The sequence below is a fragment of the Coregonus clupeaformis genome, chromosome 9 (assembly GCF_020615455.1).
Source record: "Coregonus clupeaformis isolate EN_2021a chromosome 9, ASM2061545v1, whole genome shotgun sequence".
In the NCBI taxonomy this organism is placed as follows: domain Eukaryota; kingdom Metazoa; phylum Chordata; class Actinopteri; order Salmoniformes; family Salmonidae; genus Coregonus; species Coregonus clupeaformis.
In genome coordinates this window covers 3337891-3364778 of record NC_059200.1, presented here as the reverse complement: position 1 = coordinate 3364778, position 26888 = coordinate 3337891, and the positions used below count along the sequence as shown (strand labels likewise).

General features: G+C 43.4%; 1 protein-coding gene across 1 annotated transcript; it reads right to left on the bottom strand.

The window, feature by feature from the left end:
- Window positions 1-571: 571 nt before the first annotated feature.
- LOC121573579 (diacylglycerol O-acyltransferase 2) lies at window positions 572-26888 on the bottom strand. Its single transcript, XM_041885669.2, has 8 exons — window positions 26592-26888; window positions 19759-19890; window positions 16207-16314; window positions 15840-15910; window positions 10709-10913; window positions 10106-10280; window positions 7344-7543; window positions 572-2337 (listed from the first exon to the last, which is right to left on the bottom strand). Exons 1-8 carry the CDS (start codon window positions 26629-26631, stop codon window positions 2183-2185), a joined length of 1086 nt encoding a protein of 361 aa, XP_041741603.1. The 5' UTR covers window positions 26632-26888; the 3' UTR covers window positions 572-2182.

Sequence of the window (26888 nt, the reverse complement as noted above, 5' to 3'; positions counted from 1 at the left end):
GTTCTCCCCAATTAAGGTGCCACCAACCTCCTGTGGAGTGGGACAACATTCCACAAGCCACAATCAACAGCCTGATCAACTCTATGTGAAGGAGATGTGTTGTGCTGCATGAGGCAAATGGTGATCACACCAGATACTGACTGGTTTACTGATCCATGCCCCTACCTTTCCTTTAAGGTACCTGTGACCAGCAGATACATTATCTGTATTTCCAGTCATGTGAAATCCATAGATTAGTGCCTAATGAATTTATTTATATTGACTGATTTGCTATTATGAACTGTAACTCTGTAAAATCTTTGAAATTGTTGCATATTGCGTTTATATTTTTGTTCAGTGTATTTGTACTAATGTATGCATGCATTAAACTGTCATTAGGACCGTTTTTGGTTCTATTGTTCTTATTTAAAATGTGTGTAGTTCAGTCCTTGAGCTGTTCTTGTCTATTGATGTTTTGTGTGGACCCCAGGAAGAGTAGCTGCTGCTTCAGCAACAGCTAATGGGGATCCTAATAAAATACTAAAAAGATGCAACGTTGTACTCTATGGTGTGATGACAGGAAAAATACATGTTAAAGAATGCGTTTTATTCTAAGAACATACAAAAAGTTTCATTTAAATAGACAGATTGTGCTGAAGCCAATTCATTCACAACAAAGGCCTTTGCTGCTGTTTATTGCTATATTTATTGCACATGAATTAAAGAGAGTGAGATGTTTACTGCTCTTTGCAAGAAGTCAATGTTGAAGCTAGAAGAAATTACATTTCAAATTACACTTCTATTTAGCACTCATTGCCAACCTCAAAATTCTACCACATGGCAAAATAATAATTTTCATCTTGCATAATATACAAACAGTTATGCACCTAGGATAATTGGCAGGATGATAGACTTGATTCTTTGCTTGATATGCCCAATATGACAAATCATTTCTCAAACACTTCTTGGTAATTACAAGGGGAGTTTGACTTTTATACTCAAATGTGTGATAGAAAAACCCTTATACATTTGCCATTTTACTCAATTGAATGGTACCCCACAAAAAGTGTATTTTATTTTTTACAAGGCACAGGCTTTACAATCCCTTTTTCATTTATCACTGATCTGCTCTCTGTGTGAAGGAAGAATTGTTCTTCACCCTGAAATTGTTCTTACATCATCAACAACTACAGTACCTGGGACCTCAAGGCACTAGACAACACTCTCTACAAACGAGTCAATACACTCAATATATGGAAAAAATGTACGTGGAAACAAAATTGGCAATGTTGTTGAAAAAAATGAATTTTACATTGAAAGATTCCTAAGGCACATTTTAGAGAAACACCTCAGAGGGTTGTCACAAATACAAAAAGTGCATCAATATATTAATTTTAATTGAGAAAAAACAAAACATTGATTCCTTTCCACAAGGGAGGAAAGGCTTTTTCTTATTTACATAATATAATACTTAGTGGCATCATAGAATCACATGTACACAATCTAAATCCATTCAATAGAATTACTTCACCTTCAAGTTTCAATGAAGTATGCGTGTGTTGGGAGGGGACACATCACCTCTTTGGCTCAATTAACTACAAGTTTGGCTCAATGAACCACTGACTTCTGAGTGAGGCCATACCATTACAATTGCATTGTTTGTGCATTTAGCAAAATTAAATAAAGGCCTCAAAACATCATCATTTTTTTAGGGCCTAATATAAGGGACAACTACATAGATGATTGGGAGAAACAAACATGGTGCTTGTTGTGTGTATAACCTTCTAGTGCCACCTCGTGGGCGTTCCACTGCACATGAAAGCAAGTGATCGTACCTTTTCAAACTATAATCCCTCATCTCTTCTGTCATGGAACATTTCTATAGATGTGGCATAAGCTGAAGAGACTCCATTTGGAGACATTTAATACATTTAAGTTAGTCAACTTTGCCATTGGCATTGACTAGGTCAGGGCCAACCTGGCAACCTGCCATTTTCCTCCCTGAGTGGAGTAGGGACGTGAGCCTTGTGCACAGGAAGAGGATGAGAGCGCTGTGGGTTTATATACACACACCCACAATTTTATGTATATCGATTGAATTTCAGAGACAATCAATCAGAGCCATGCACGTGAATGGAGGGGGCAGGGCTGCCAAACAGCTGCCACTGTTCTAAGGTTCCGAGAGGTCCCGCGCACTCTTTTCTCATTGGATGTGCAGGATGTCACTCTCCTTCAATCCGAAGCGGGTCTTATACTTGTCAAAGAGGCTCCTGAGGGACTTGATGTACATGGCATGGTACAGTTCCACCATATCCTTAGTAGGCTCCTCAACCTTTGGCACCGTGATCGGTTCACCCACTAAGAGAAGGGGGTAAAAATCAATATCCGCAAAATCAACTTCAACAGACATTTAACTTTTTGGTTTGATGAGCTGCAACGTTAAACATGAACATGGCCTTGATGCAGGGGAGAGAAAACGTTAACTGTGTGGATGGTTCTGTTAATACAGAGTAGCTAGAGCTGCCCTTGAACTGCTTAGTAGTAACAATAACCCGACCTAGCATTGCAATTACTAGATTTTAACAGATGGACAATAATCTACAGATCCTGGCTGACAGAACAATTTTTGAGTTGAACATATACTTTGAGGACAGGACAGGACGAGAGAGAGAGGGGGAGAGCGAGACAGCGAGAGAGAGAGAAATATCACAGGAGGCTGCTGAGGGGAGGACGGCTCATAATAATGGCCGGAACAGAGCAAATGGAATGGCATCAAACACATGGAAACCCTGTGTTTGATGAAGTTAATACCATTCTACTTATTCCGCTCCAGCCATTACCATGAGCCCGTCCCCCCCAATTAAGGTGCCACCAACCTCCTGTGATATATACAGTGTATTCAGACCCCTTGACTTTTTCCACTTTGTTACGTTACAGCCTTACTCTAAAATTGATTAAATCGTGTTTTTTTTCCTCAAATCTATACACAATACCCCACAATGACAGAGCAAAAATAGGATTTTAGAAATTTTTGCAAATGTATAAAACATTTAAAACTGAAATATGACATTTACATAAGTATTCAGACCCTTTACTCAGTACTTAGCTGAAGCATCTTTGGCAGCGATTACAGCCTCGAGCATGACGGCACAATCATGGCACACCTGTATTTGGGGAGTTTCTTAAATCAAATCAAATTTTATTTGTCACATACACATGTTTAGCAGATCTTATTGCGGGTGTAGCGAAATGCTTGTGCTTCTAGCTCCGACAGTGCAGTAATATCTAACAATTTCACAACGTATACCCAATACACACAAATCTAAGTAAGGAATGTAATTAAGAATATATACATACCGTTGAAGTCGGAAGTTTACATACACCTTAGCCAAATACATTTAAACTCAGTTTTTCACAATTCCTGACATTTCATCCTAATAAAAATTCCCTGTTTTAGGTCAGTTAGGATCATCACATTATTTTAAGAATGTGAAATTTCAGAATAATAGTAGAGAGAATGATTTATTTCAGCTTTTATTTCTTTCATCACATTCCCAGTGGGTCAGAAGTTTACATACACTCAATTAGTATTTGGTAGCATTGCCTTTAAATTGTTTAACTTGGGTCAAACGTTTTGGGTAGCCTTCCACAAGCTTCCCACAATAAGTTGGGTGAATTTTGGCCCATTCCTCCTGACAGAGCTGGTGTAACTGAGACAGGTTTGTAGGCCTCCTTGCTCGCACACACTTTTTCAGCTCTGCCCACACATTTTCTATAGGATTGAGGTCAGGGCTTTGTGATGGCCACTCCAATACCTTGACTTTGTTGTCCTTAAGCCATTTTGCCACAACTTTGGAAGTATGCTTGGGGTCATTGTCCATTTGGAAGACCCATTTGCGACCAAGCTTTAACTTCCTGACTGATGTCTTGAGAAGTTGCTTCAATATATCCACATAATTTTCCTTCCTCATGATGCCATCTATTTTGTGAAGTGCACCAGTCCCTCCTGCAGCAAAGCACCCCCACAGCATGATGCTGCCACCACCGTTCTTCACAGTTGGGATGGTGTTCTTCGGCTTGCAAGCATACCCCTTTTTCCTCCAAACATAACGATGGTCATTATGGCCAAACAGTTCTAATTTTTGTTTCATCAGACCAGAGGACATTTCTCCAAAAAGTACGATCTTTGTCCCCATGTGCAGTTGCAAACCGTAGTCTGGCTTTTTTATGGCGGTTCTGGAGCAGTGGCTTCTTCCTTGCTGAGCGGCCTTTCAGGTTATGTCGATATAGGACTCGTTTTACTGTGGATATAGATACTTTGGTACCCGTTTCCTCCAGCATCTTCACAAGGTCCTTTGCTGTTGTTCTGGGATTGATTTGCACTTTTCGCACCAAAGTGCGTTCATCTCGAGGAGACAGAACGCGTCTCCTTCCTGAGCGGTATGACGGCTGCGTGGTCCCATGGTGTTTATACTTGCGTACTATTGTTTGTACAGATGAACGTGGTACCTTAAGGTGTTTGGAAATTGCTCCCAAGGATGAACCAGACTTATGGAGGTCTACAATTTTTTATCTGAAGTCTTGGCTGATTTCTTTTGATTTTCCCATGATGTCAAGCAAAGAGGCACTGAGTTTGAAGGTAGGCCTTGAAATACATCCACAGGTACACCTCCAATTGACTCAAATGATGTCAATTAGCCTATCAGAAGCTTCTAACGCCATGACATCATTTCCTGGAGTTTTCCAAGCTGTTTAAAGGCACCGTCAACTTAGTGTATGTAAACTTCTGACCCACTGGAATTGTGATACAGTGAATTATAAGTGAAATAATCTGTCTGTGAACAATTGTTGGAAAAATTACTTGTGTCATGCACAAAGTAGATGTCCTAACCGACTTGCCAAAACTATAGTTTGTTAACGAGAAATTTGTGGAGTGGTTGAAAAACAAGTTAATGACTCCAACCTAAGTGTATGTAAACTTCCGACTTCAACTGTATATGGACAAGCAATGACAGAGCGGCATGGACTAAGATACAGTAGAATATTATAGAATACAGTATATACATATGAGATGAGTAATGCAAGATATGTAAACATTATTAAAGTGACTAGTGTTCCATTTCTTAAAATGGCCAGTCATTTCTATAGGCAGCAGCAGCCTCTAATGTCCGAGTGATGGCTATTTAACAGTCTGATGGCCTTGAGATAGAATGAAAAACAGCTTCTATCGGTCCCAGCTTTGATGCACCTGTACTGACCTCGCCTTCTGGATGATAGCAGGGTGAACAGGCAGTGGCTCGGGTGGTTGATGTCCTTGATGATCTTTTTGGCCTTCCTGTGACATCGGGTGCTGTAGGTGTCCTGTAGTGTGGGTAGTTTGCCCCCGGTAATGCGTTCGGCAGACCGCACCACCCTCTGGAGAGCCCTGCGGTTGCGGATGGTGCAGTTGCCGTACCAGGCGGTGATACAGCCCGACAGGATGCTCTCAATTGTACATCTGTAAAAGTTTGTGAGGGTTTTAGGTGCCAAGCCAAATTTCTTGAACCTCCTAAGGTTGAAAAGGCTCTGTTGTGCCTTCTTCACCACACTGTCTGCATGGGTGGAACATTTCAGTTTGTCAGTGATGTGTACGCCAAGGAACTTGAAGCTTTCCACCTTCTCCACTGCGGTCCCGTCGATGTGGATAGGGGGGTGCACCCTCTGTGGTTTCCTGAAGTCGACGATCATCTCCTTTGTTTTGTTGACGTTGAGTGAGAGGTTATTTTCCTGGCACCACACTCCCAGAGCCCTCACCTCCCTGTAGGCTGTCTCGTCATTGTTGGTAATCAAGCCTACTACTGTTGTGTTGTCTGCAAACTTGATGATTGAGTTGGAGGCATGCTTGGCCACGCAGTCATGGGTGAACAGGGAGTACAGGAGGGGGCTGAGCGCGCACTCCCACTCCCATTATTGTCTGCAGATCCTCTCAAGCTCCGTCAGGTTGGATGGGGAGCGTCGCTGCACAGCTATTTTCGGGTCTCTCCAGAGATGTTTGATCGGGTTCAAGTCTAGACTCTGGCTGGGCCACTCAAGGACATTCAGAGACTTGTCCCGAAGCCACTCCTGCGTTGTCTTGGCTGTGTGCTTAGGGTCATTGTCCTGTTGGAAGGTGAACCTTCGCCCCAGTCTGAGGTCCTGGGCAGGTATTCATCAATGATCTCTCTGTACTTTGCTCCATTCATCTTTCACTCGATCCTGACTAGTCTCCCAGTCCCTGCCGCTGAAAAACATCCCCACAGCATGATGCTGCCACCACCATGCTTCACCGTAGGGATGGTGCCAGGTTTCCTCCAGATGTGACGCTTGGCATTCAGGCCAGAGAATCTTGTTTCTCATGGTCAGAGTCCTTTAGGTGCCTTTTGGCAAACTCCAAGCAGGCTGTCATGTGCCTTTTACTGAGGAGTGGCTTCCGTCTGGCCACTCTACCATAAAGGCCTGATTGGTGGAGTGCTGCAGAGATGGTTGTCCTTCTGGAATGTTCTCCCATCTCCACAGAGGAACTCTGGAGCTCTGTCAGAGCGACCATTGGGTTCTTGGTCACCTCCCTGACCAAGGCCCTTCTCCCCCGATTGCTCAGTTTGGCCGGACGGCCAGCTCTAGGAAGAGTCTTGGTGGTTCCATACTTCAATGCTGCAGAAATGTTTTGGTACTCTTCCCCAGATCTGTGTCTCGACACAATCCTGTTTGGGAGCGCTACGGACAATTCCTTCAACCACATGGCTTGGATTTTGCTCTGACATGCACTGTCTCCTGTGGGACGTTATAGAGACAGGAATGTGCCTTTCCAAATCATTACATTTACATTTAGCAGACGCTCTTATCCAGAGCGACTTAGGGTTAAGTGCCTTGCTCAAGGGCACATTGACAGATTTTTCACCTAGTCGGCTCGGGGATTAGAACCAGCGACCTTTCAGTTACTGGCACAACGCTCTTAACCACTAAGCTACCTGCCGCCCCAAATCATGTCCAATCAATTGAATTTACCACAGGTGGAAGTTGTAGAAATATCTCAAGGATGATCAATGGAAACAGGATGCACCTGAGCTCAATTTCGAGTCTTATAGCAAAGGGTCTGAATACTTATGTAAGTAAGGTATTTACATTTTGAATACATTGCAAACATTTATAAAATCCTGTTTTCACTTTGTCATTATGGGGTTTGTGTGTAGATTGATGAGGAAAAAATGTATTGAATCAATTTTAGAATAAGGCTGTAACGTAACAAAATGTGGAAAAAGTCAAGGATCCCTACCAGAAACTAAGTCAACCAGCACTAAATGCCTGTGAGAGACTTTATCATTTGGGTCTTGGAGAGGGTTTCTCACCGATGGTGGTGATGGGTTTATTGTAAGGCACCATTCCCCAGGAATCGGAGAAGAGGCCACAGCCATGGAACAGACAGGGAGCAAAGCCCAGAATCTTCTGCAGCCGCTTCTGAGCCAGCCGACACCAGGTTCCCTCCTCAAAGATCACCTGCTTGTACACATTGTTCTCCCCAAAGGAGTAGACCGGCACCAGGTCAGACCTGACAGAGAGCAACGGTTTACATTAGTCTCTTGAAGTTACTCATAGGGCATGACGGATATCATCCGATCTCTGAATGATGAGCTACTAAACCATGTTCTTGACTTGTTTTGGTGCTTCCTTGCTCTTATTATTGCAACATTTGTCATGAAAACTCATTATGAGGAATTTAGAAAGGAACCTTTGGGAAGTATTTAGCCAGTGTAACATAGGCCTACATGCCACTCGTCTTAGAGGTCCTAAAAATAAGAGCCAGTGACCCAAATACGTACTGTATATGCCTGGGGAAATTTCCAATCACGCATGTTATCCAAGGTTGTTATGAATGAGGTTCTCCTCTACATAACATTACATTTTATACAACCTCTAAGGCGCTTTGAACCAGTGTATCTATAATCCACCATCAGACAGTATTTATTACTGAAGTAGGCTTGTTTGGGTAAGTTGAGCAAGTCAAAATGGCAGCCTAATAGGTCTGGAGTAGAGTGCGATTCCCAGTTAGTCAGATCTGGTCTATGCCAGCTCACCTACGCCTGCTCACCCAGTGTGCCCAAACAGTGTTCTCAGGTTGTTCTGTCACAATCTGATGGAGCCTTTCCTTTGGCCTTGACCCGGGTGTGTGTATACTGTATGCCAGGAGGAGCTCTGAGCAATTGAGGACCAATTACCACACGTGAAAGTGTTTTTTGTGCCAATCAGGCTTGTGGTCAATTCCAATTGAATTTGAAATTCCAATTCAATTCACTCAAAATTTCAACAATCTTCAAGTTATGGAATTAGACCGTCTGGACTTTGAATTGGAATTGAATTAGAATTCAATATTTGTACATTTCCCAGTTAATGGAATTAATGCAGTTAGTATCACAAATTGACTGCAATTTAAATCATTTGTATTTCTACATTTCCAGTATAGCTAGGCTGTCTGAACATTGACATGACCAGCCTGAAAGCCTGAGGGAATTGGAATTTGTGGAATTGACCTAACATTTGAATTGAATCCTTGGAATTGACCTAACATTGGAATTGAGAAGAAATTAATTATCTCTGAATTCAAAGACTGACCTGGAATTTAAATTACATTTCCAGGGAGGGGAAAATGAATTTGAATATAATTTTTAGAATTAACCCCAACCCTGGTGCCAATCAAACCTATTGTTGAGCCAATTCTCTCGATTCAATCCAATTGGTCATAATGACACCCGTGTCTGTGATGGCCCGATGAGGTGTCTTACATCAAAACAAACTCCATGTAGTCTGATCAGTAGATGTGTGTAACCTAGAGGTACACTATATACAAAAAAGTATGTGGACACCCCTTCAAATGAGTGGATTCGGCGCGTTCAGACAAACCAGTTGCTGACAGGTGTAAAATATTGGGCACACAGCCATTGGCAGTAGAATGGCCTTACTGAAGAGCTCAGTGACTTTCAACGTGGCACCGTCATAGGATGCCACCTTTCCAACAAGTCAGTTCGTCAAATTTCTGCCCTGTTAGAGCTGCCCCACTCAACTGTAAGTGCTGTTATTGTGAAGTGGAAACGTCTAGGTGCAACAACGGCTCAGCCGCGAAGTGGTCGGCCACACAAGCTCACAGAACGGGACCGCCGAGTGCTGAAGCGCGTAGCGTGTAAAAATCGTCGGTCCTCAGTTGCAACACTCACTACCGAGTTCCAAACTGCCTTTGGAAGCAACGTCAGCACAATAACTGTTAGTCGGGAGCTTCATGAAATGGGTTTCCATGGCCAAGAAGCCGCACACAAGCATAAGATCACCATGCACAATGCCAATCATCAGCTGGTGTGGTGTAAAGCTCGCCGCCATTGGACTCTGGAGCAGTGGAAACGCGTTCTCTGGAGTGATGAATCACGCTTCACCATCTAGCAGTCCAACGGACGAATCTGGGTTTGGCGGATCTCAGGAGAACGCTACCTGCCCCAATGCATAGTGCCAACTGGAAAGTTTGGTGGAGGAGGAATAATGGTCTGGGGCTGTTTTTGTATGGGTCGGGCTAGGCCCGTTAGTTCCAGTGAGGGGAAATCTTAACGCTACAGCATACAATGACATTCTAGACGATTCTGTGCTTCCAATGTTGTGGCAACAGTTTGGGGAAGGCCCTTTCCTATTTCAGCATGACAATGCCCCCGTGCACAAAGCGAGGTCCATACAGAAATGGTTTGTCGAGATCAGTGTGGAAGAACTTGACTGGCCTGCACAGAGCCCTGACCTCAACCCATCAAACACATTTGGGATGAATTGGAACGCTGACTGCGAGCCAGGCCTAATCGACCAACATCAGTGCCCGACCTCACTAATGCTCGTGGCTGAATGGAAGCAAGTCCCTGCAGCAATGTTCCAACATCTAGTGGAAAGCCTTCCCAGAAGAGTAGAGGCTGTTATAGCAGCAAAAGGAGGGACCAACTCCATATTAATGCCCATGATTTTGGAATGAGATGTTCGATGAGCAGGTGTCCACATACTATTGCTCATGTAGTGTATGTGTGTGGCCAGGATTTGTGTGTGGCCAGGATTTGTGTATGGCGGAATGTTTGTGCTCTACTCTCACCCTTGCTGGAGGGCCAGCCTCACAAAGCCCTTGCGGTTATTCAGGGTGACAGAATTAATGCCTGGAGCACAGTCCAGAGATTCCGCTGCTCCCCCGACAACGATGACCACTGCGTTGCCAGTTCCATTCTGAGAGAGGAGGTAGTCGATGGAGTTACGGTTCACTGGGCAGATACCTGACACATGGGAGAAAATGGGGTTAGGCTCAGCAATCACACATGGGCCCAAAGACCAAACCATAAAGTCTGTTTTCAGTGGACATTATTTTAAGAGAAAATGCATACTGGTTGAGCACAGACAAATATTCTTGCTGGAAGTTTTACATTACACTTCAATACTACTCTAAATGACCAAATGAAACCTTTGAAATTAAGATAAATAAGCTAACAATGCAGGTTGACAGAAGCAGCTCCCTACAATAGCGAGATCAGCAAATACAGGTTGGTAGACAGAGGCTGGCTGTTTCGTCCTGGCTGCGCAATAGGACAAAGCTCAGAGTTCTACCAAATTTCAGTCTGTAGATACAGTGCTGTTATCAGCAGTTTACAGAGAGGAGGAGGAGGTGGCCTCTTCAGAGGGACAAAACTCCCAGAAACCATCTCACCCCCAGACATGAGATAGTCTCTAAGGACTGGCATCCGGAAGTTTCCAGCCAGGGTGGCAAGAGAAGGCTTGATGCCTGGGAACTTCTTGGAGAATCCAGTGGCCTCAGTCCCGAAGTTACAGAAGGCTCCGAAAGAGAAGATCCCATGGGGGTGGTACCCAAAGATGTAGTTTCGGCTGGGCAGCAGGTTATGTGTCTTGATGAGCTGGAAAAAAAGATGACAAAAGAGACCTGATTAAACTACTGATTAGACTGTACTATCACACCAGTCTCAGAGGAGAGGAGGTTTAGAGGATGTGTTAAGACATCTATATTGGCATATTTTCCAGAAATTGGAACGGCTTATCATTTTAGCCCTGATATGACCCATCTTTTGCACTCCAAGTAATAAAATAATTTCAGGCAAATAAGGCAATAAAATGTGCTTTGTGTCTGGGATGTTTATCTGCACGTTTCCTCTAGTGTGAACAGCAGTTCCATTACAGAGATGCAATACTCTTAAAAGTATGTTGGAGTATGAGAAGGAGACTAATTGTGTCTTCAGTTAAGTGTGTGGCCCATGCCACTCTTATGGAAGGAATTGAAAGCGCACATAGGGTATCGCACAGATCCAAAGAGCTGTGTACACACGACTAGTCAAACAAGGACAATTGCAAAGCACTTTAACAGATTATCAAAAGACCATCTACTGTGAGGTTTCTACAGTGATGGCATGGCAGATGTAAAGAGAAAACAGGTGGTGTTTGACCAGCAGCGGCTCGCCTTTAAGGGCGTTAGGGGCAGCGCACCACTTGTGATTGGTCCCCCCCCCCCAATTGATTTTATTTCATTTAAAACATTATATAATTAATGGATTATGTTTTAAATGCTCAGAAAAAGTGGTAAATGTGTACATTTTTCTGTTTAAGAAAATATATTCTTTAAAACAAGCTGTTCAGTTACTTAACACTGCCCCTCAGTGACTGCCAGCTCTGCCTCAGTGGGCGCATAGGTCATGCAAACATTGCTTTGATTGTTTTGCCAGCCATTTGCTATGAGGGGGAACTGCCCCAATGAAATCGTAGGATTTCATAGCGTAAATTATAACAGCACAAAGTAAATGGACCTTCCTGAGGCACTCAAATGTGCGTCCGTTCAGTCAGAACTTCTGGGTCTGCTCTAGTCTCCTCCTCCCAATGAGTCTCTCGCGCCAGACGGCTTACTTCCGCACGTGAGACTACTCTATCAGGTACAGATCGCACTAAAGCAAAAAGCAAATTGTAATTAACTTGTAAATAAATAATCATAACAATCATGGGAGTCTGGGACCTGATCAACCGGACAACTCCATTCAACAAGAGTCGAAGGACAGAGGGATACACTAGCTCGAACCTTATCATTGCGGATCTGGTAGGACAAAAAGCATGGCCAATTTCATTGTTTCCCCCTGATGTTGTTTATAAGGTTCTACTGCAGGTACAAGGGCCCATGTTTTGTGGTCTAAAAAACAGCATAACACCAGGTGTATCACAAAGCATGATCAAATGAATTAGCCAGCTACAGAAACATTGAGAAATAGCTTGGTCGATTTTTTGGTCAAATTAACCAGTTAGCCATCTACACTATATATACACACAAAAGTATGTGGACACCCCTTCAAAATTAGTGGATTCGGCCATTTCAGACACACCCGTTGCTAATAGGTGTATAAAAATCAAGCACACAGCCATGCAATCTCTATAGACAAACAACGGCTAAGCCACGAAGTGGTAGGCCACACAAGCTCACAGAACGGGACCGCCAAGTGCTGAAGCGTGTAAAAATCGTCTGTCCTCGGTTGCAACACTCACTACCGAGTTCCAAACTGCCTCTGGAAGCAACGTCAGCACAATAACTGTTCGCCGGGAGCTTCATGAAATTAAATGGGTTTCCATGGCCGAGCAGCCGCACACAAGCCTAAGCTCACCATGTACAATGCCAAGCGTCAGCTGGAGTGGTGTAAAGCTCGCCGCCATTGGACTCTGGAGCAGAGGAAACGCATTCTCTGGAGTGATGAATCACGCTTCACCATCTGGCAGTCCGACGGACAAATCTGGGTTTGGCGGATGCCAGGAGAACGCTACCTGCCCCAATGCATAGTGTCAACTGTAAAGTTTGGTGGAGGAGGAATAATGGTCTGGGGCTGTTTTTCATGGTTCGGGCTAGTCCCCTTAATTCCAGTGAAGGGAAATCTTAACGCTACAGCATACAATGACATTCTAGATGATTCTGTGCTTCCAAATTTGTGGCAACAGTTTGGGGATGGCCCTTTCCTGTTTCAGAATGAAACAGGAAAGGGCAATGCCCCCGTGCACAAAGAGAGGTCCATACAGAAATGGTTTGTCAAGATCAGTGTGGAAGAACTTGACTGGCCTGCACAGAGAACGCTACCTGCCCCAATGCATAGTGTCAACTGTAAAGTTTGGTGGAGGAGGAATAATGGTCTGGGGCTGTTTTTCATGGTTCGGGCTAGTCCCCTTAATTCCAGTGAAGGGAAATCTTAACGCTACAGCATACAATGACATTCTAGATGATTCTGTGCTTCCAAATTTGTGGCAACAGTTTGGGGATGGCCCTTTCCTGTTTCAGAATGAAACAGGAAAGGGCAATGCCCCCGTGCACAAAGAGAGGTCCATACAGAAATGGTTTGTCAAGATCAGTGTGGAAGAACTTGACTGGCCTGCACAGAGCCCTGACATCAACCTCATCAAATGCCTTTGGGATGAATTGAAACGCAGACTGCGAGCCAAGCCTAATCGCCCAACATCAGTGCCCGACCTCACTAATGCTCGTGGCTGAGTGGAAGCAAGTCCCTGCAGCAATGTTCATGCATCTAGTGGAAAGGCTTCCCGGAAGAGTGGAGGCTGTTATAGCAGCAGAAGGGGGGCCAACTCCATATTAATGCCCATGATTTTGGAATGAGATGCTCGACGAGCAGGTGTCCACATACTTTTGGTCATGTAGTGTACCTTTGATAAGCAGCTAGCTAGCAGGTAGCTTGCTAGCTATTTAGCGCCAATGCCAATTTCAAGTCTTTCTAAACTAATATCTGACTAACTCGGAAATATTAAGTTATTTCAGAATGGAAGTTAACTGGCTAGCGCATCATGCTTTGTCACATTATGTTAGCTACCTATCCTGGTGCACTCATTCTTTCGTGAGCTGGCGGATCATTCTAAATAGTATAATCTAGTCTGTTCAAAACAGTGGCAGCATGTGCAGCAGTGGTTATTCGGTTTTTGACATGCAAAAGTGAAATAGGTGGATTTATGCTGTTGTTCAAATGCACAAATCGCTTTGAGAAAATATATAAAATAAACTATTGGTAGTTCGAAAACTTGGCATCATATTTCTGTCATGCTGCTTTGTTGACAACTCCAACCACCTTGCACCCTGGGTATTCAGCCAATCAGCGGCTGCCGCTGTGTTTGATAACATACATACAGAAGGTGGAAGAGAAAAGGAGACCTTGCTGGCACTGCAAGATGTAAGTCACCGTCCCTGCATGCACTGACACACTCAGGCTGCCACCAGCCAGGCCTTACTACCAGCTGGCATCCAACTCCATTAGTTGCACAAGCTAGAAAGGTCACTGGTTCTAATCCCCAAGCTGACTAGGTGAAAAATCTGTCGATGTGCCCTTAAGCAAGGCACTTAACCCTAATTGCTCATGTAAGTCGCTCTGGATAAGAGCGTCTGCTAAATGACTAAAATGTAAATGTAGAACAAGGTAAGCAACCATTCATCTGAAACAGGATGTTGACAGGTGAAGTATCTAATGTATCTCGAGCCCTACCAATACCTGGCACACAGTATGTACTTGAGTCAGAAAACCCTACAATCAAAGCCCCTTAACTCCACATCACAACCAGCATTAAACATCATCCTGGGTACCAACCCAAAGGATTACTGTACTGTAAGTCTCTAATTGATGCAGAGACATGTTTTCAGATAAACATGTTATCATCAAACACATCCATCTTATTCAGTCTGCATCAGAGCTACTTTACGCAAATAAGTGATCTCATCAAGCCACTCAGACAGAAACAGTCAGTGCTCAAAGTATGGATCACAAGCAGGGCCAAAGTTCAAGCTCCAGAGGCAACACACACACACATTTGATTTCCCCCTGGCTGTTAATCATCATCATGACTCAATTATTGACAGTTAAGATGACCTTTCACCTTGATTCTTAATAGGTGACCGTATCAAAGCTCTGGCTTTGCTTTAAGAGCCTTTGGCTATACTTTCTATGTATGAGTGAAAAAGATTGTAAAACATTTATTGTACGGTTAATGTTTCTAGAATGCTCCATTTAAAAACTGTTAAATCAAATAGCTGAACTGATTGAACTCCAGGACGATTAAACATAGCAGATGTAATTTGAATGTCGTTGGTTCATTGATATTCATGAGGAGTGTGAAGGCATACAAACAACTCAGCTAATTCAATTATTGGTCAGGAGGGCAGTGAGAGAAAGCACAAGAGGAACATGCCAAAAAATCTGCAGGCAAAAAATGGCTTGCTCTGTTAGGACACCAAGAGAACGTGTCTCCCAACAATCTCCAGGTGCAGAGGAGCAAAATAATAAAAATGGAAAAAAAGCTCAGCGATGACCTGTCTCCTATCAGGCAGGGCAAAGTCTATCCTTTCAACCAACGTCAACTCCTTATAGCATCATCATCAGGGAACAGGAACCACCAGCTGATACAGTCACAGATAAGGTTATCTTCATGCCTGTGCTACTGGGATACATCAGACACCATAATCAATAAAAATATTGTTGCTCTTTAACTTTGTATCTGACCAGAAAAAGCACATTTTATCATCTGTACAGGCAGGCATATCCATGTTGTATTCCATCACAAATTTCCAGGTTGATAGCTATCTTAATTATCTGGTCTCATGACACCGCAAACACACTGACAAGTGACCACCATCCCACTTTTATTTGTTTATACATCCTCCACTATAGGAGGTCAAGGTCAGGATGCTTCATAGCACTGAATGGCCCATCCCCAAATCACACCCCAACACACATTGCACACACACGTAAGTTCACACACACACTACAGCATACCTTTAAATGTTAGGCCTATTCTTTTCCACTCACCCTGATGGGAAAGTAATCTCCGAAGTAAGTCCACACAGTCCAGTTCCTCACCCAAGAGGACCTCCTGCCACCTGAGAAAACCGAGGTAAAGATAGATCTCCAGTCAGAATAATGAATCATGTAACCCACATGCTGAAACATATAAATCAACAGTAACATAGTGCCAATTAACCAGCACAGCTCCCTATGGTCACAGACACAAACCACTGCATCTGAAATGACACAATTTAACCACAATAGGGCAGCGGCAGCCATGAGATTAAGCCAGTCACCAAAAGGTTGCAAATTCGAATCCCAGGGCTGACAGGGAAAAACCCTCTCAATCTGACCAGTATTAAGAGTGGGTTTGAGTGACCGTGGTACTTGCCTTGTTTGGGGGTGTTCCAGTCAAAGATTAGCCAGGCAGTGTACATGGCAGCGATCACCCAGAGGTCTGTGCAGAACATGTAGATTAACAGCACAGTGCAGCTGATGCCTATGGGGTAGGATAGAATAGGGGAGAGAGCAGAGGAACAGGCATAGTGCAGGTACCACACTTCATTAAATATTTATTTTTCAAGTGCAAAATACTCCTTATCTCCACATGAACATCAGACATTTATACTGCAATCTGAAACATATACAGTCATGGTCAAAAGTTTTGAGAATGACACAAATATTAATTTTCAAAGTCTGCTGCCTCAGTTTTTATGATGGCAATTTGCATATACTCCAGAATGTTATGAAGAGTAATCAGATGAATTGCAATTCATTGCAAAGTCCCTCTTTGCCATGAAAATGAACTTAATCCCCCAAAAACATTTCCACTGCATTTCAGCCCTGCCACAAAAGGACCAGCTGCCATCATGTCAGTGATTCTCTCGTTAACACAGGTGAGAGTGTTGACGAGGACAAGGCTGGAGATCACTCTGTCATGCTGATTGAGTTAGAATAACAGACAGGAAGCTTTAAAAGGAGGGTGGTGCTTGAAATCATTGTTCTTCCTCTGTTAACCATGGTTACCTGCAAGGAAACACATGCAGTCATCATTGCTTTGCACAAGAAGGGCTTCACAGGCAAGGATATTGCTGCTAGTAAGATTGCACCTAAATCAACCATTTATCGGATTATCAAGAACTTCAAGGAGAGAGGTTCAATTGTTGTGAAGAAGGCTTCAGGGCGCCCAAGTCTCCTAAAGTTGATTCAGCTGCAGGATCGGGGCACCACCAGTGCAGAGCTTGCTCAGGAATGGCAGCAGGCAGGTGTGAGTGCATCTGCATGCACAGTGAGGCAAATACTTTTGGAGGATGGCCTGGTGTCAAGAAGGGAAGCGAGGAAGCCACTTCTCTCCAGGAAAAACATCAGGGACAGACTGATATTCTGCAAAAGGTACAGGGATTGGACTGCTGAGGACTGGGGTAAAGTCATTTTCTCTGATGAATCCCCTTTCCGATTGTTTGGGGCATCCGGAAAAAAGCTTGTCCGGAGAAGACAAGGTGAGCGCTACCATCAGTCCTGTGTCATGCCAACAGTAAAGCATCCTGAGACCATTCATGTGTGGAGTTGCTCAGAACACAGCCATGAATAAAGAATGGTACCAACACATCCTCCGAGAGCAACTTCTCCCAACCATCCAAGAACAGTTAGGTGACGAACAATGCCTTTTCCAGCACGATGGAGCACCTTGCCATAAGGCAAACGTGATAACTAAGTGGCTCGGGGAACAAAACATCGACATTTTGGGTCCATGGCCAGGAAACTCCCCAGACCTTAATCCCATTGAGAACTTGTGGTCAATCCTCAAGAGGCGGGTGGACAAACAGAAATCCACAAATTCTGACAAACTCAAAGCATTGATTATGCAAGAATGGGCTGCCATCAGTCAGGATGTGGCCCAGAAGTTAATTGACAGCATGCCAGGGCGGATTGAAGAGGTCTTGAAAAAGAAGGGTCAACACTGCAAATATTGACTCTTTGCATAAACTTAATGTAATTGTCAATAAAAGCCTTTGACACTTATGGAATGCTTGTAATTATACTTCAGTATACCATAGTAACATCTGACAAAAATATCTAAAAACACTGAAGCAGTAAACTTTGTGAAGACCAATACTTGTGTCATCCTCAAAACTTTTGACCACGACTGTAGACTAACAGAAACATCCCTACAGCCCACCATCTATTCTCAGATAATATCTCTAGTAAATAAGAGAGAGAGCTTACAGGCTTGATCTCCTTGTGGGAGACTTACAGTATGAGGCCACAGGGCCGCTATATCCTTCAGTAGCTACTATACTGAACAAAAATATAAAATGCAACAATTTCAAGAGTTCATATAAGGAAAATCAGTCAATAGAAATAAATAAAATTAGGCCCTAATTTTTTTACATTTACCTTTTAGTCATTTAGCAGACGCTCTTATCCAGAGCGACTTACAGTTAGTGAGTGCATACATTTTCATACTGGCCCCCCGTGGGAATCAGACCCACAACCCTGGCGTTGCAAGCGCCATGCTCTACCAACTGAGCTACACGGGGCCCTAATCTATGGATTTCACATGACTGGGAATACAGATATGCATCTGTTGGTTACAGATTATTTTTTATTTTTTTTAAGTACAAGCGTGGATCAGAAAACCAGTCAGTATCTGATGTGAACGCCATTTGCCTCATGCAGCGCAACAGATCTCCTTCGCATAGAGTTGATCAGGCTCTTGATTGTGGCCAGTGGAATGCTGTCCCACTCTTCTTCAATGATTGTGCAAGGTTTCTGGATATTGGCGGGTATTGGAACACGCTGTCGTACAAGTCGATTCAGAGCATCTCAAACGTGCTCAATGGGACATTTTCAGCTTCCAGGAATTGTGTACAGATCCTTGCGACATGGGGCCTTACATGATCATGCTGAAACATGAGGTGATGGAAGCGGATGAATTGCACGACAATGGGTCTCAAGATCTCGTCACGGTATCTCTGTGCCTTCAAATTGCCATCAATAAAATGCTATTGTGTTCGTTGTCCATAGCTTATGCCTGCTCATACCATAACCCTACCAAGGGGCACTCTGTTCACAACATTGACATTAGCAAATCGCTCGCCCACATGACGCCATACATGCTGTCTGCCATCTGCCCGGTACAGTTGAAACTGGGATTTAGCCGTGAAGAGCACACTTCTCCAGAATGCCAGTAGCCATTGAAGGTGAGCATTTTCCCACTGAAGTCGGTTACGACGCTGAACTGCAGTCAGGTCAAGACCCTGGTGAGGACGACGACCTCGCAGATGAGCTTCCCTGAAACGGTTTCTGACAGTTTGTGCAGAAATCCTTTGGTTGTGCAAACCCACAGTTTCATCAGCTGTCCTGGTGGCTTGTCTCAGACATTCCCACAGGTGAAGAAGCCGGATGTGGAGGTCCTGGGCTGGCGTGGTTACACATGGTCTGCGGTTGTGAGACCGGTTGGACGTACTGCCAAATTCTCTACAACGACATTGGAGGCGGCTTATGGAGAGAAATTAACATTCAATTATCTGACAACAGCTCTGGTGGACATTCCTGCAGTCAGCATGCCAATTGCATGCTCCCTCAAAACTTGGGACATCTGTGGCATTGTGTTGTGTGACAAAACTGCACATTTTATAGTGGCCTTTTATTGTCCCCAGCACAAGGTGCACCTGTGTATTGATCATGCTGTTTAATCAGCTTCTTGATATGCCACACCTGTCAGGTGGATGGATTATCTTGGCAAAGGAGAAATGCTCACTAACAGGGATATAAACACATTTGTGCACAACATTTGAGAGAAATAAGCTTTTGTGCGTATGGAAAATTTCTGGGATCTTTTATTTCAGCTCATGAAACATGAGACCAACAATTTACATATTGCGTTTATATTTTTGTTCAGTATAGTTAGAGCCACACGGAGATCCAGTCGCACGCTCACCCATGGCAAGGAAGGAGATGATCCACTGCAGAACTGCGATGACCTGAAGGTGTTTCTCCATCTTGGATCGAAGGGCAGGCCATGGAAGGGAGGGCAGGTCCTGCAGGGACGAGAGGATGCTGGAGCCAGTGCCTAGAGAAGATAGACAGGGTCATAAATGAGTCATACTGTACAGTACATCCACATCAATGGATTAAGTCACAGTTACACTCTGGAGGCAGTCAGTGAGAAGACTGGAGTATGAAAATAATAAACTGTCAATCCCTTTCCCAGGTTCTCAAAGTCTGTCAAATACACAAAAACAAGGGAAATTAGATTAGAGACTAGAGAGACCATGAACAAAGGTTCGTCCCTTACAAAGCTCCGTGATGAAACAGACCACAAGCAATAAACATCACGTCAAATTCCCCAAGCCACTGCAATTGCTATAGAGACAGAGCCACTTACCACCATGGTCCGATCACTACTCATAAAGAGCAGAGCCACAGTCCTGACAGCTACATATACACTGAGTGTACAAAACATTAAAAGGACACCTAATATTGAGTTGCACCCGTCCCTTTTGCCCTCAGAACAGCCTCAATTAGTCGGCCATGGACTATACAAGGTGTCGAAAGCGTTCCACAGGGATGCTGGCCCATGTTGACTCCAATACTTCCCACAGTTGTGTCAAGTTGGCTGGATGTCCTTTGGGTGGTGGACCATTCTTGATACACAGGGGAAGCTGTTGACCGTGAAATATCCAGCAGCATTGCAGTTCTTGACACACTCAAACCAGTGCACCTGGCAAATATTGTGTCTTGCCCATTCACCCTCTGAATGGCACACATACACAATCCATGTCTCAATTGTCTCAAGGCTTAACAATTCTTCTTTAACCAGTCTCTTCCCCTTCATTATAGCTTTACACCCCCTGCTATATTGTGGATTGAGAGTTACTTGTCTAACAGAACACAGAGGGTGTTCTTTAATGGTAGCCTCTCCAACATAATCCAGGTAGAATCAGACATTCCCCAGGGAAGCTGTCCAGGCCCCTTACTTTTTTCAATCTTTACTAAATGACCTGCCACTGGCTCTGAGTAAAGCCTGTGTGTCTATGTATGCGGATGACTCAACACTATACACGTCAGCTACTACAGCGAGTGAAATCACTGCAACACTTAACAAAGAGCTGCAGTCAGTTTCAGAATGGGGGGCAAGAAATAAGTTAGTCCTAAATATAAAAAATAAAATTAAAAAAAGCATTGTATTTGGAATAAATCATTCACTAAACCTCAGCTAAATGTTTTAATGCATAATGTTGAAACTAAGCAAGTTGAGGAGACTAAACTGCTTGGAGTAACCCTGGATTGAGAGCTTCAAGTTCCTTGGTGTCCACATCACCAACAAACTATCATACCCAAACACACCAAGACATTCGTGAAGAGGGCACGACAAAGCCTATTCCCCCTCAGGAGACTGAAAAGATTTGGCATGGGTCCTCAGATCCACAAAAAGTTATACAGCTGCACCATCCTAACTGGTTGCATCACTGCTTGGTATAGCAACTGCTCTGCCTCCGACCGCAAGGCACTACAGAGGGTAGTGCGTACGGCCCAGTACATCACTGGGGCCAAGCTTCCTGTCATCCAGGACCTCTATACCAGGCGGTGTCAGAGGAAGGCCCTAATAATTCTCAAAGACTCCAGCCACCCTAGTCATAGACTGTTCTCTCTGCTACCGTACGGCAAGCGGTACCGGAGCACCAAGTCTTGGTCCAAAAGGCTTCTTAACAGCTTCTATCCCCAAGCCATAAGACTCCTGAACAGCTAATCAAATGGCTACCCGGACTATTTGCATTGTTCCCCCCCACCCAATCTTTTACGCTGCTGGTACTCTGTTAATTATCTATGCATAGTCACTTTAACTCTACCTACATGTACATCCTACCTCAATTATCTCGACTAACCTGAGCCCCTGCACATTCACTCTGTACCGGTACCCCCCGTACTACTGTTATTTTACTGCTGCTTTTTAATTATTTTTTATTTATCTATTTTTTACTTAACACTTATTTTTCTTAAAAACTGCATTGTTGGTTAAGGGCTTGTAAGTAAGCATTTCACTGTAAGGTCTACACCTGTTGTATTCGGCGCATGTGACAAATACAATTTGATTTGTAAAACTTATGGTAAAAACATATTCATGCAACAGTAGCTAAGATGGGGAGACCTCTCCCCATAATAAAGCACTGCTCTGCCTTCTTAACAACAATATCAAGAAGGCAGGTTCTACAGGCCTTAGTTTTGTCGCACCTGGACTACTTCCCAGTCGTGTGGTCAGGTGCCACAAAGAGGGACTTGGGAAAATTACAACTGGCCCAGAACAGGGCAGCACGGCTGGCCCTTAAATGTACACACAGAGCTAACGTTAATAATATGAATGTCAATCGCTCATGGCTCAAAGTAGAGGAGAAATTGACGTCATCACTACTTGTTTTTGTAAGAAGTATTGACATGTTGAATGCGCCGAGCTGTCTGTTAAAAAACTACTAGCACACAGCTCGGACACCCATGTAAACACCATAAGACATGCCAGCAGAGGTCTCTTCACAATCCCCAAGTCCAGAACAGACTATGGGAGGCGCACAGTACTACATAGAGCCATGGCTACATGGAACTCTATTCATTTTACATTTATATTTTAGTCATTTAGCAGATGCTCTTATCCAGAGCGACTTACAGTTAGTGAGTGCATTCGTTATTATTTTTCACATCAAGTAACTCACACAAGCAGTAAAATCACATTTAAAAAGCAGATAAAAATACACCTTATGGAACAGTGAGGACGGTGAAGTCACACACACACACACACAGGTATAAACATACACGTACACCTGGATTGTGTGGTGTAGTAGAGTAGTGGCGCAGTGGCCTACGGCACTGCATTGCAGTGCTAGCTGTGCCACTAGAGATCCTGGTTCGAATCCAGGCTCTGTCATAGCCGGCCGCGACCAGGAGACCCATGGGGCGGCGCACAATTGGCCCAGCGTCGTCCAGGGTAGGGGAGGGAATGGCCGGCAGGGATGTAGCTCAGTTGGTAGAGCATGGCGTTTGCAACGCCAGGGTTGTGGGTACGATTCCCATGGGGGGCCAGTATGAAAAAAATTAAATAATGTATGCACTCACTAACTGTAAGTCGCTCTGGATAAGTGCGCCTGCTAAATGACTAAAAATGTAAAAAATATAAAAATGTAGTGGGCACACACATAATGTAGTGAAATCTGTTGTAAAATGTATTTTAATGTTTAAAAATGCCTTGGCAGCAGCTAATGGGGATCCATAATAAATACAAATCTACACTGATTGAAGTGGATTTAACAAGTGACATCAATAAGGGATCTGGATTCACCTGGTCCGTCTATGTCATGGAAAGTGCAGGTGTCCTTAAAACCTGTTAAACTCTGACCCTCTCTGGTGGCATTTTCTAAACGACGCATAATATTGTATACTACCCTCATAATGTACATTTTGGTTCCAAAACTATAAAGTCTTACAAACACATGCTTAGTACTGTTAGAAAGGTAAGAACTGTGGGATTCAGATAAACGTGTCAGAAACAATGTGACTACTACAGAGCTCGAGATGCAGCAGACATAACAAATATTTGTCTTATAGGTATGATATACATATGAGGTGAAATCTGAAGTCTATCCATCCATTGATGTAAATATATCCTCTGTCTGATTCTAGTTCGTCCACTAGATAGCAGTAGGAGACCACATGATGTCTCTTGGCTACTTGGGTCTGGTTTTGGTAGTGAGTCACTGTGCCAAAATGGTTGAATGGATTTTTAAGCCTTAAAAATGACCTTAGCAATCAGGGCTTTCAAGTTATGGAGTTTTTAAAATTTATTTTAATTTTAAATAAGAAACAGACAGGTGAAGAAACTTCAAACTACTTTTCCCATTCACTTTTCCTATTGTAAACAATGAGCTAGCTAAAAGGCGCATGTAGAGGATGCATATAAGGCAATGAGGATGAAGCAGGAAATGCATTGCTTTACAAAATCATGTACCCTTTCCATACATACTAAATGTTTGCACTTTTGGTGACTTTACCTACATTGCATACTATATGAATATGTCCATAGCGCATGATTTATGGCCTTTATGGGGTTCGATTTCCAAAAAGACAAGGCCTGTAGCTTTCAAATAATATGTCACACCGGGCCCTGTACAGAGCCCAAAACAACCGCTCACAGTTTAACTGGTTAATGTTTTATCCACTGTGTATATCAGTGGCGGTTTGTGCCGTTTAATGAGCATGGCCTTATTTCTATTACAGCATATTGGATGACTGTCATTCATATTCCATTTACCCAGCTCAACGTAACGTTGATAGGTTTAGACTACCACACATGATATTCGATTTTACCCTATACCAGGGTTCTTCAATTCCGGTCCTGGAGGGCCGAAACACTTCTGTTTTTTATTTCTACCTGGTAGTTAATTGCACTCACCTGGTGTCCCAGGTCTGAATTAGCCCCTGATTAGAAGGAGATGATGAAAAACAGAGGTGTTTCGGCCCTCCAGGACCGGAATTGAAGAACCCTGCCCTATACCCATCATGAGGCTGCTACAACCTAGCCTATGAATGAAAGTGCACAGGTTGAGAGATCATTTTTTTTGTAATCAAGGTGACAGTGACACATTCAATAGTGCCTTGCACACTCTTGCCTGCATCTAGCTGATCTAGGGTGTAATCATTAGTCCAACAGTTGCAAACAAGAGTTTCTATTGGACAAATTCAGATTTGTTTATCCCCGTTTCATTCCGTTTGCGAATTTTTTTTTCCACAGAATCGACGGAATGAATACACCTCTGATCACACGCAAGCACAGTTCACTTTCATAGCTGCCACATACAAACAGCATGATCACTTTGCTCATTGTATTCCTCCTCACATCTACCTGCTCTCCTCCTTTTCCCCTTCGCTTGTGGACTTCAATGCACAACACATCAGCTGTCTGTGACCAGGTGAAAAAAACCTTTCCAAGCCAAAGCTTCATATATCATAACTGTTACACACAGCCTACATCATTGTCACCATATTATCTAACGTCATAGTCAACATAGCTACTAGAACTAACGGGTTAGTAAACCTGCTACAAACATGCAGTACAGTGTACAGTCAGCAAGCAGTTTATCAATTACACCGGTGGGCCCCAGTGGCAATACATTTATAAAACCAAAAGCTTACCTTGACTTGGAAGAGTTCCAGTGTTGGCTAGCCATAGCCAGCTAGGTAACATAGCATCCCTCTTTGTTTGAGTAGACTAAACTAGCTACCTGCATTTGCTAGCTAAGTGATAAAAATACAACAAAATATTGCTAGCCCTCTCTCTTGCTTCTCCTTAATTTTTTAAGACATTAATTTGTTTAAAACTGTTCAACTATAGTCTTTTTCTCTCTATGAGTCAACTACTCACCACATTTCATGCACTGCGGTACTAGCTAGCTGTAGCTTATGCTTTCAGTACTAGATTCATTCTCTGATCCTTTGATTGGGTGGACAACATGTCAGTTCCTGCTGCAAGAGCTCTGATAGGTTGGAGGACGTCCTCCGGAAGTTGTCATAATTACTGTGTAAGTCTATGAAGGGGGTGAGAACCATGAGCCTCCTAGGTTTTGTATTGAAGTAAATGTACCCAGATGAGGACAGAAACTAGCTGTCCTCCGGCTACACCATGGTGCTACCCTACAGAATGCTGTTGAGGCTACTGTACTTCATTGCAAAACAGTGTGTTTTAATAAATTATTTGGTGACTTGGAAATATATTTAGTGTAGTTATCTAAAAATTATAACTGGAATGTTTCACTGTTTTCATTAAATTCACTGAGGAGGATGGTCCTCCCCTACCTCCTCAGAGGAGCCTCCACTGATGTATATAGGAGAAGTGACAGACCAGCACAAGAGCGAGCCACTGAGGGGACTATGCTAAATCTACTCAAGCTCATAGTGCCTCGTCAGCAGATCTACCCCATGCCACGGGAAAACACAGCTATGTAAACCCATCTTAAAGGACTAAATAACACTGTGTCGTGCTGTCAAACAAAACACTGGCCGTTCTGCTCTCTGGCCCACACTTGCATAGTAAGTCAATGATGCAAAGGCTCTCAATCAGGGCTACTGGGCAGTATCAGCCTCAGAGGGTCAAGGACATGATGTGGACTAGTAATACTACACACTGAATCAGTCAAAGACCTAAAATCTTTCCCCTTACCGGGCAGCATTCAGCAGGGCACAACGTTGTGGAAGGTTGTCGATATAAATATATTATGTTGAACAAACTTGAGCCTCTGGCATGTAGAATAAGGGAGCTTGTCAGACCTATTCATGATATTTATATCGTCAACGTTCACATTTGCCTACTGAACCTGGCCCTGGTGTACTCTTTTTCACTTCTCTTCCTTCACAGATCAGACCCCTAAACACACAAAAATATGCAAGCAACATGTATGAAAACCACTGTGCCCAAATACACTTCATCACACACTAATGTGTTGACTTATCTGTTGTCTTTCAGAACGAATGGCTTACATGACAATGATGTATTTCATCCACAACAAACTTCTGATTATGTTTTGGGCTGCCATAGTCCCCAGTCATATTTGAATGTTTTGCAAGCTGCTTCTCCATCTCACGAAAGCTAATAATATGACAGCACAGGATTTGGAATATAGTGAAGATGATCGAATTATCAATTGACTGCTGCTTGATAGGATGACTGAAGTCTGTGTGCAATTTGTTTGCATGCAAACAGTGCATTTAGAATTAGGGTGCATATCTTACCTTTTAGGGCACCGGAGTAGGCAGCAAGTATGGTCTTCATAACTGTGGCTCCGGGAATAAACAGATTACAAGACTTGGAAATACTTGCTGCTATAAAGTTGGTAAACTCTACAGCTCCTATATCATGACTGCCTTCCACTGCATTAAATTGAAACACCGAGCGGGCATTTAACCGGTATGGGAGGAGCCAGTCACAGTCAGTACGGGAGGGGGTGGGAGGTGCGTTTTTATTTCCAAACCGATGCGCTCCTGGAATGGAACCGAAGTGAGTGCGAATTTGGAACTGTCTAACTAAGA

Coding starts and splice junctions, on each gene's coding strand:
- LOC121573579 (XM_041885669.2), bottom strand. CDS start 26,631: ATGAAGACCATACTTGCTGCCTACTCCGGTGCCCTAAAAG. Junction 10,281..10,708: donor AGACTATCTCATGTCTGGGG/GTGAGATGGTTT, acceptor CCCATGTGTCAG/GTATCTGCCCAGTGAACCGT. Junction 7,544..10,105: donor AGGCTGGCCCTCCAGCAAGG/GTGAGAGTAGAG, acceptor GCTCTCTGTCAG/GTCTGACCTGGTGCCGGTCT.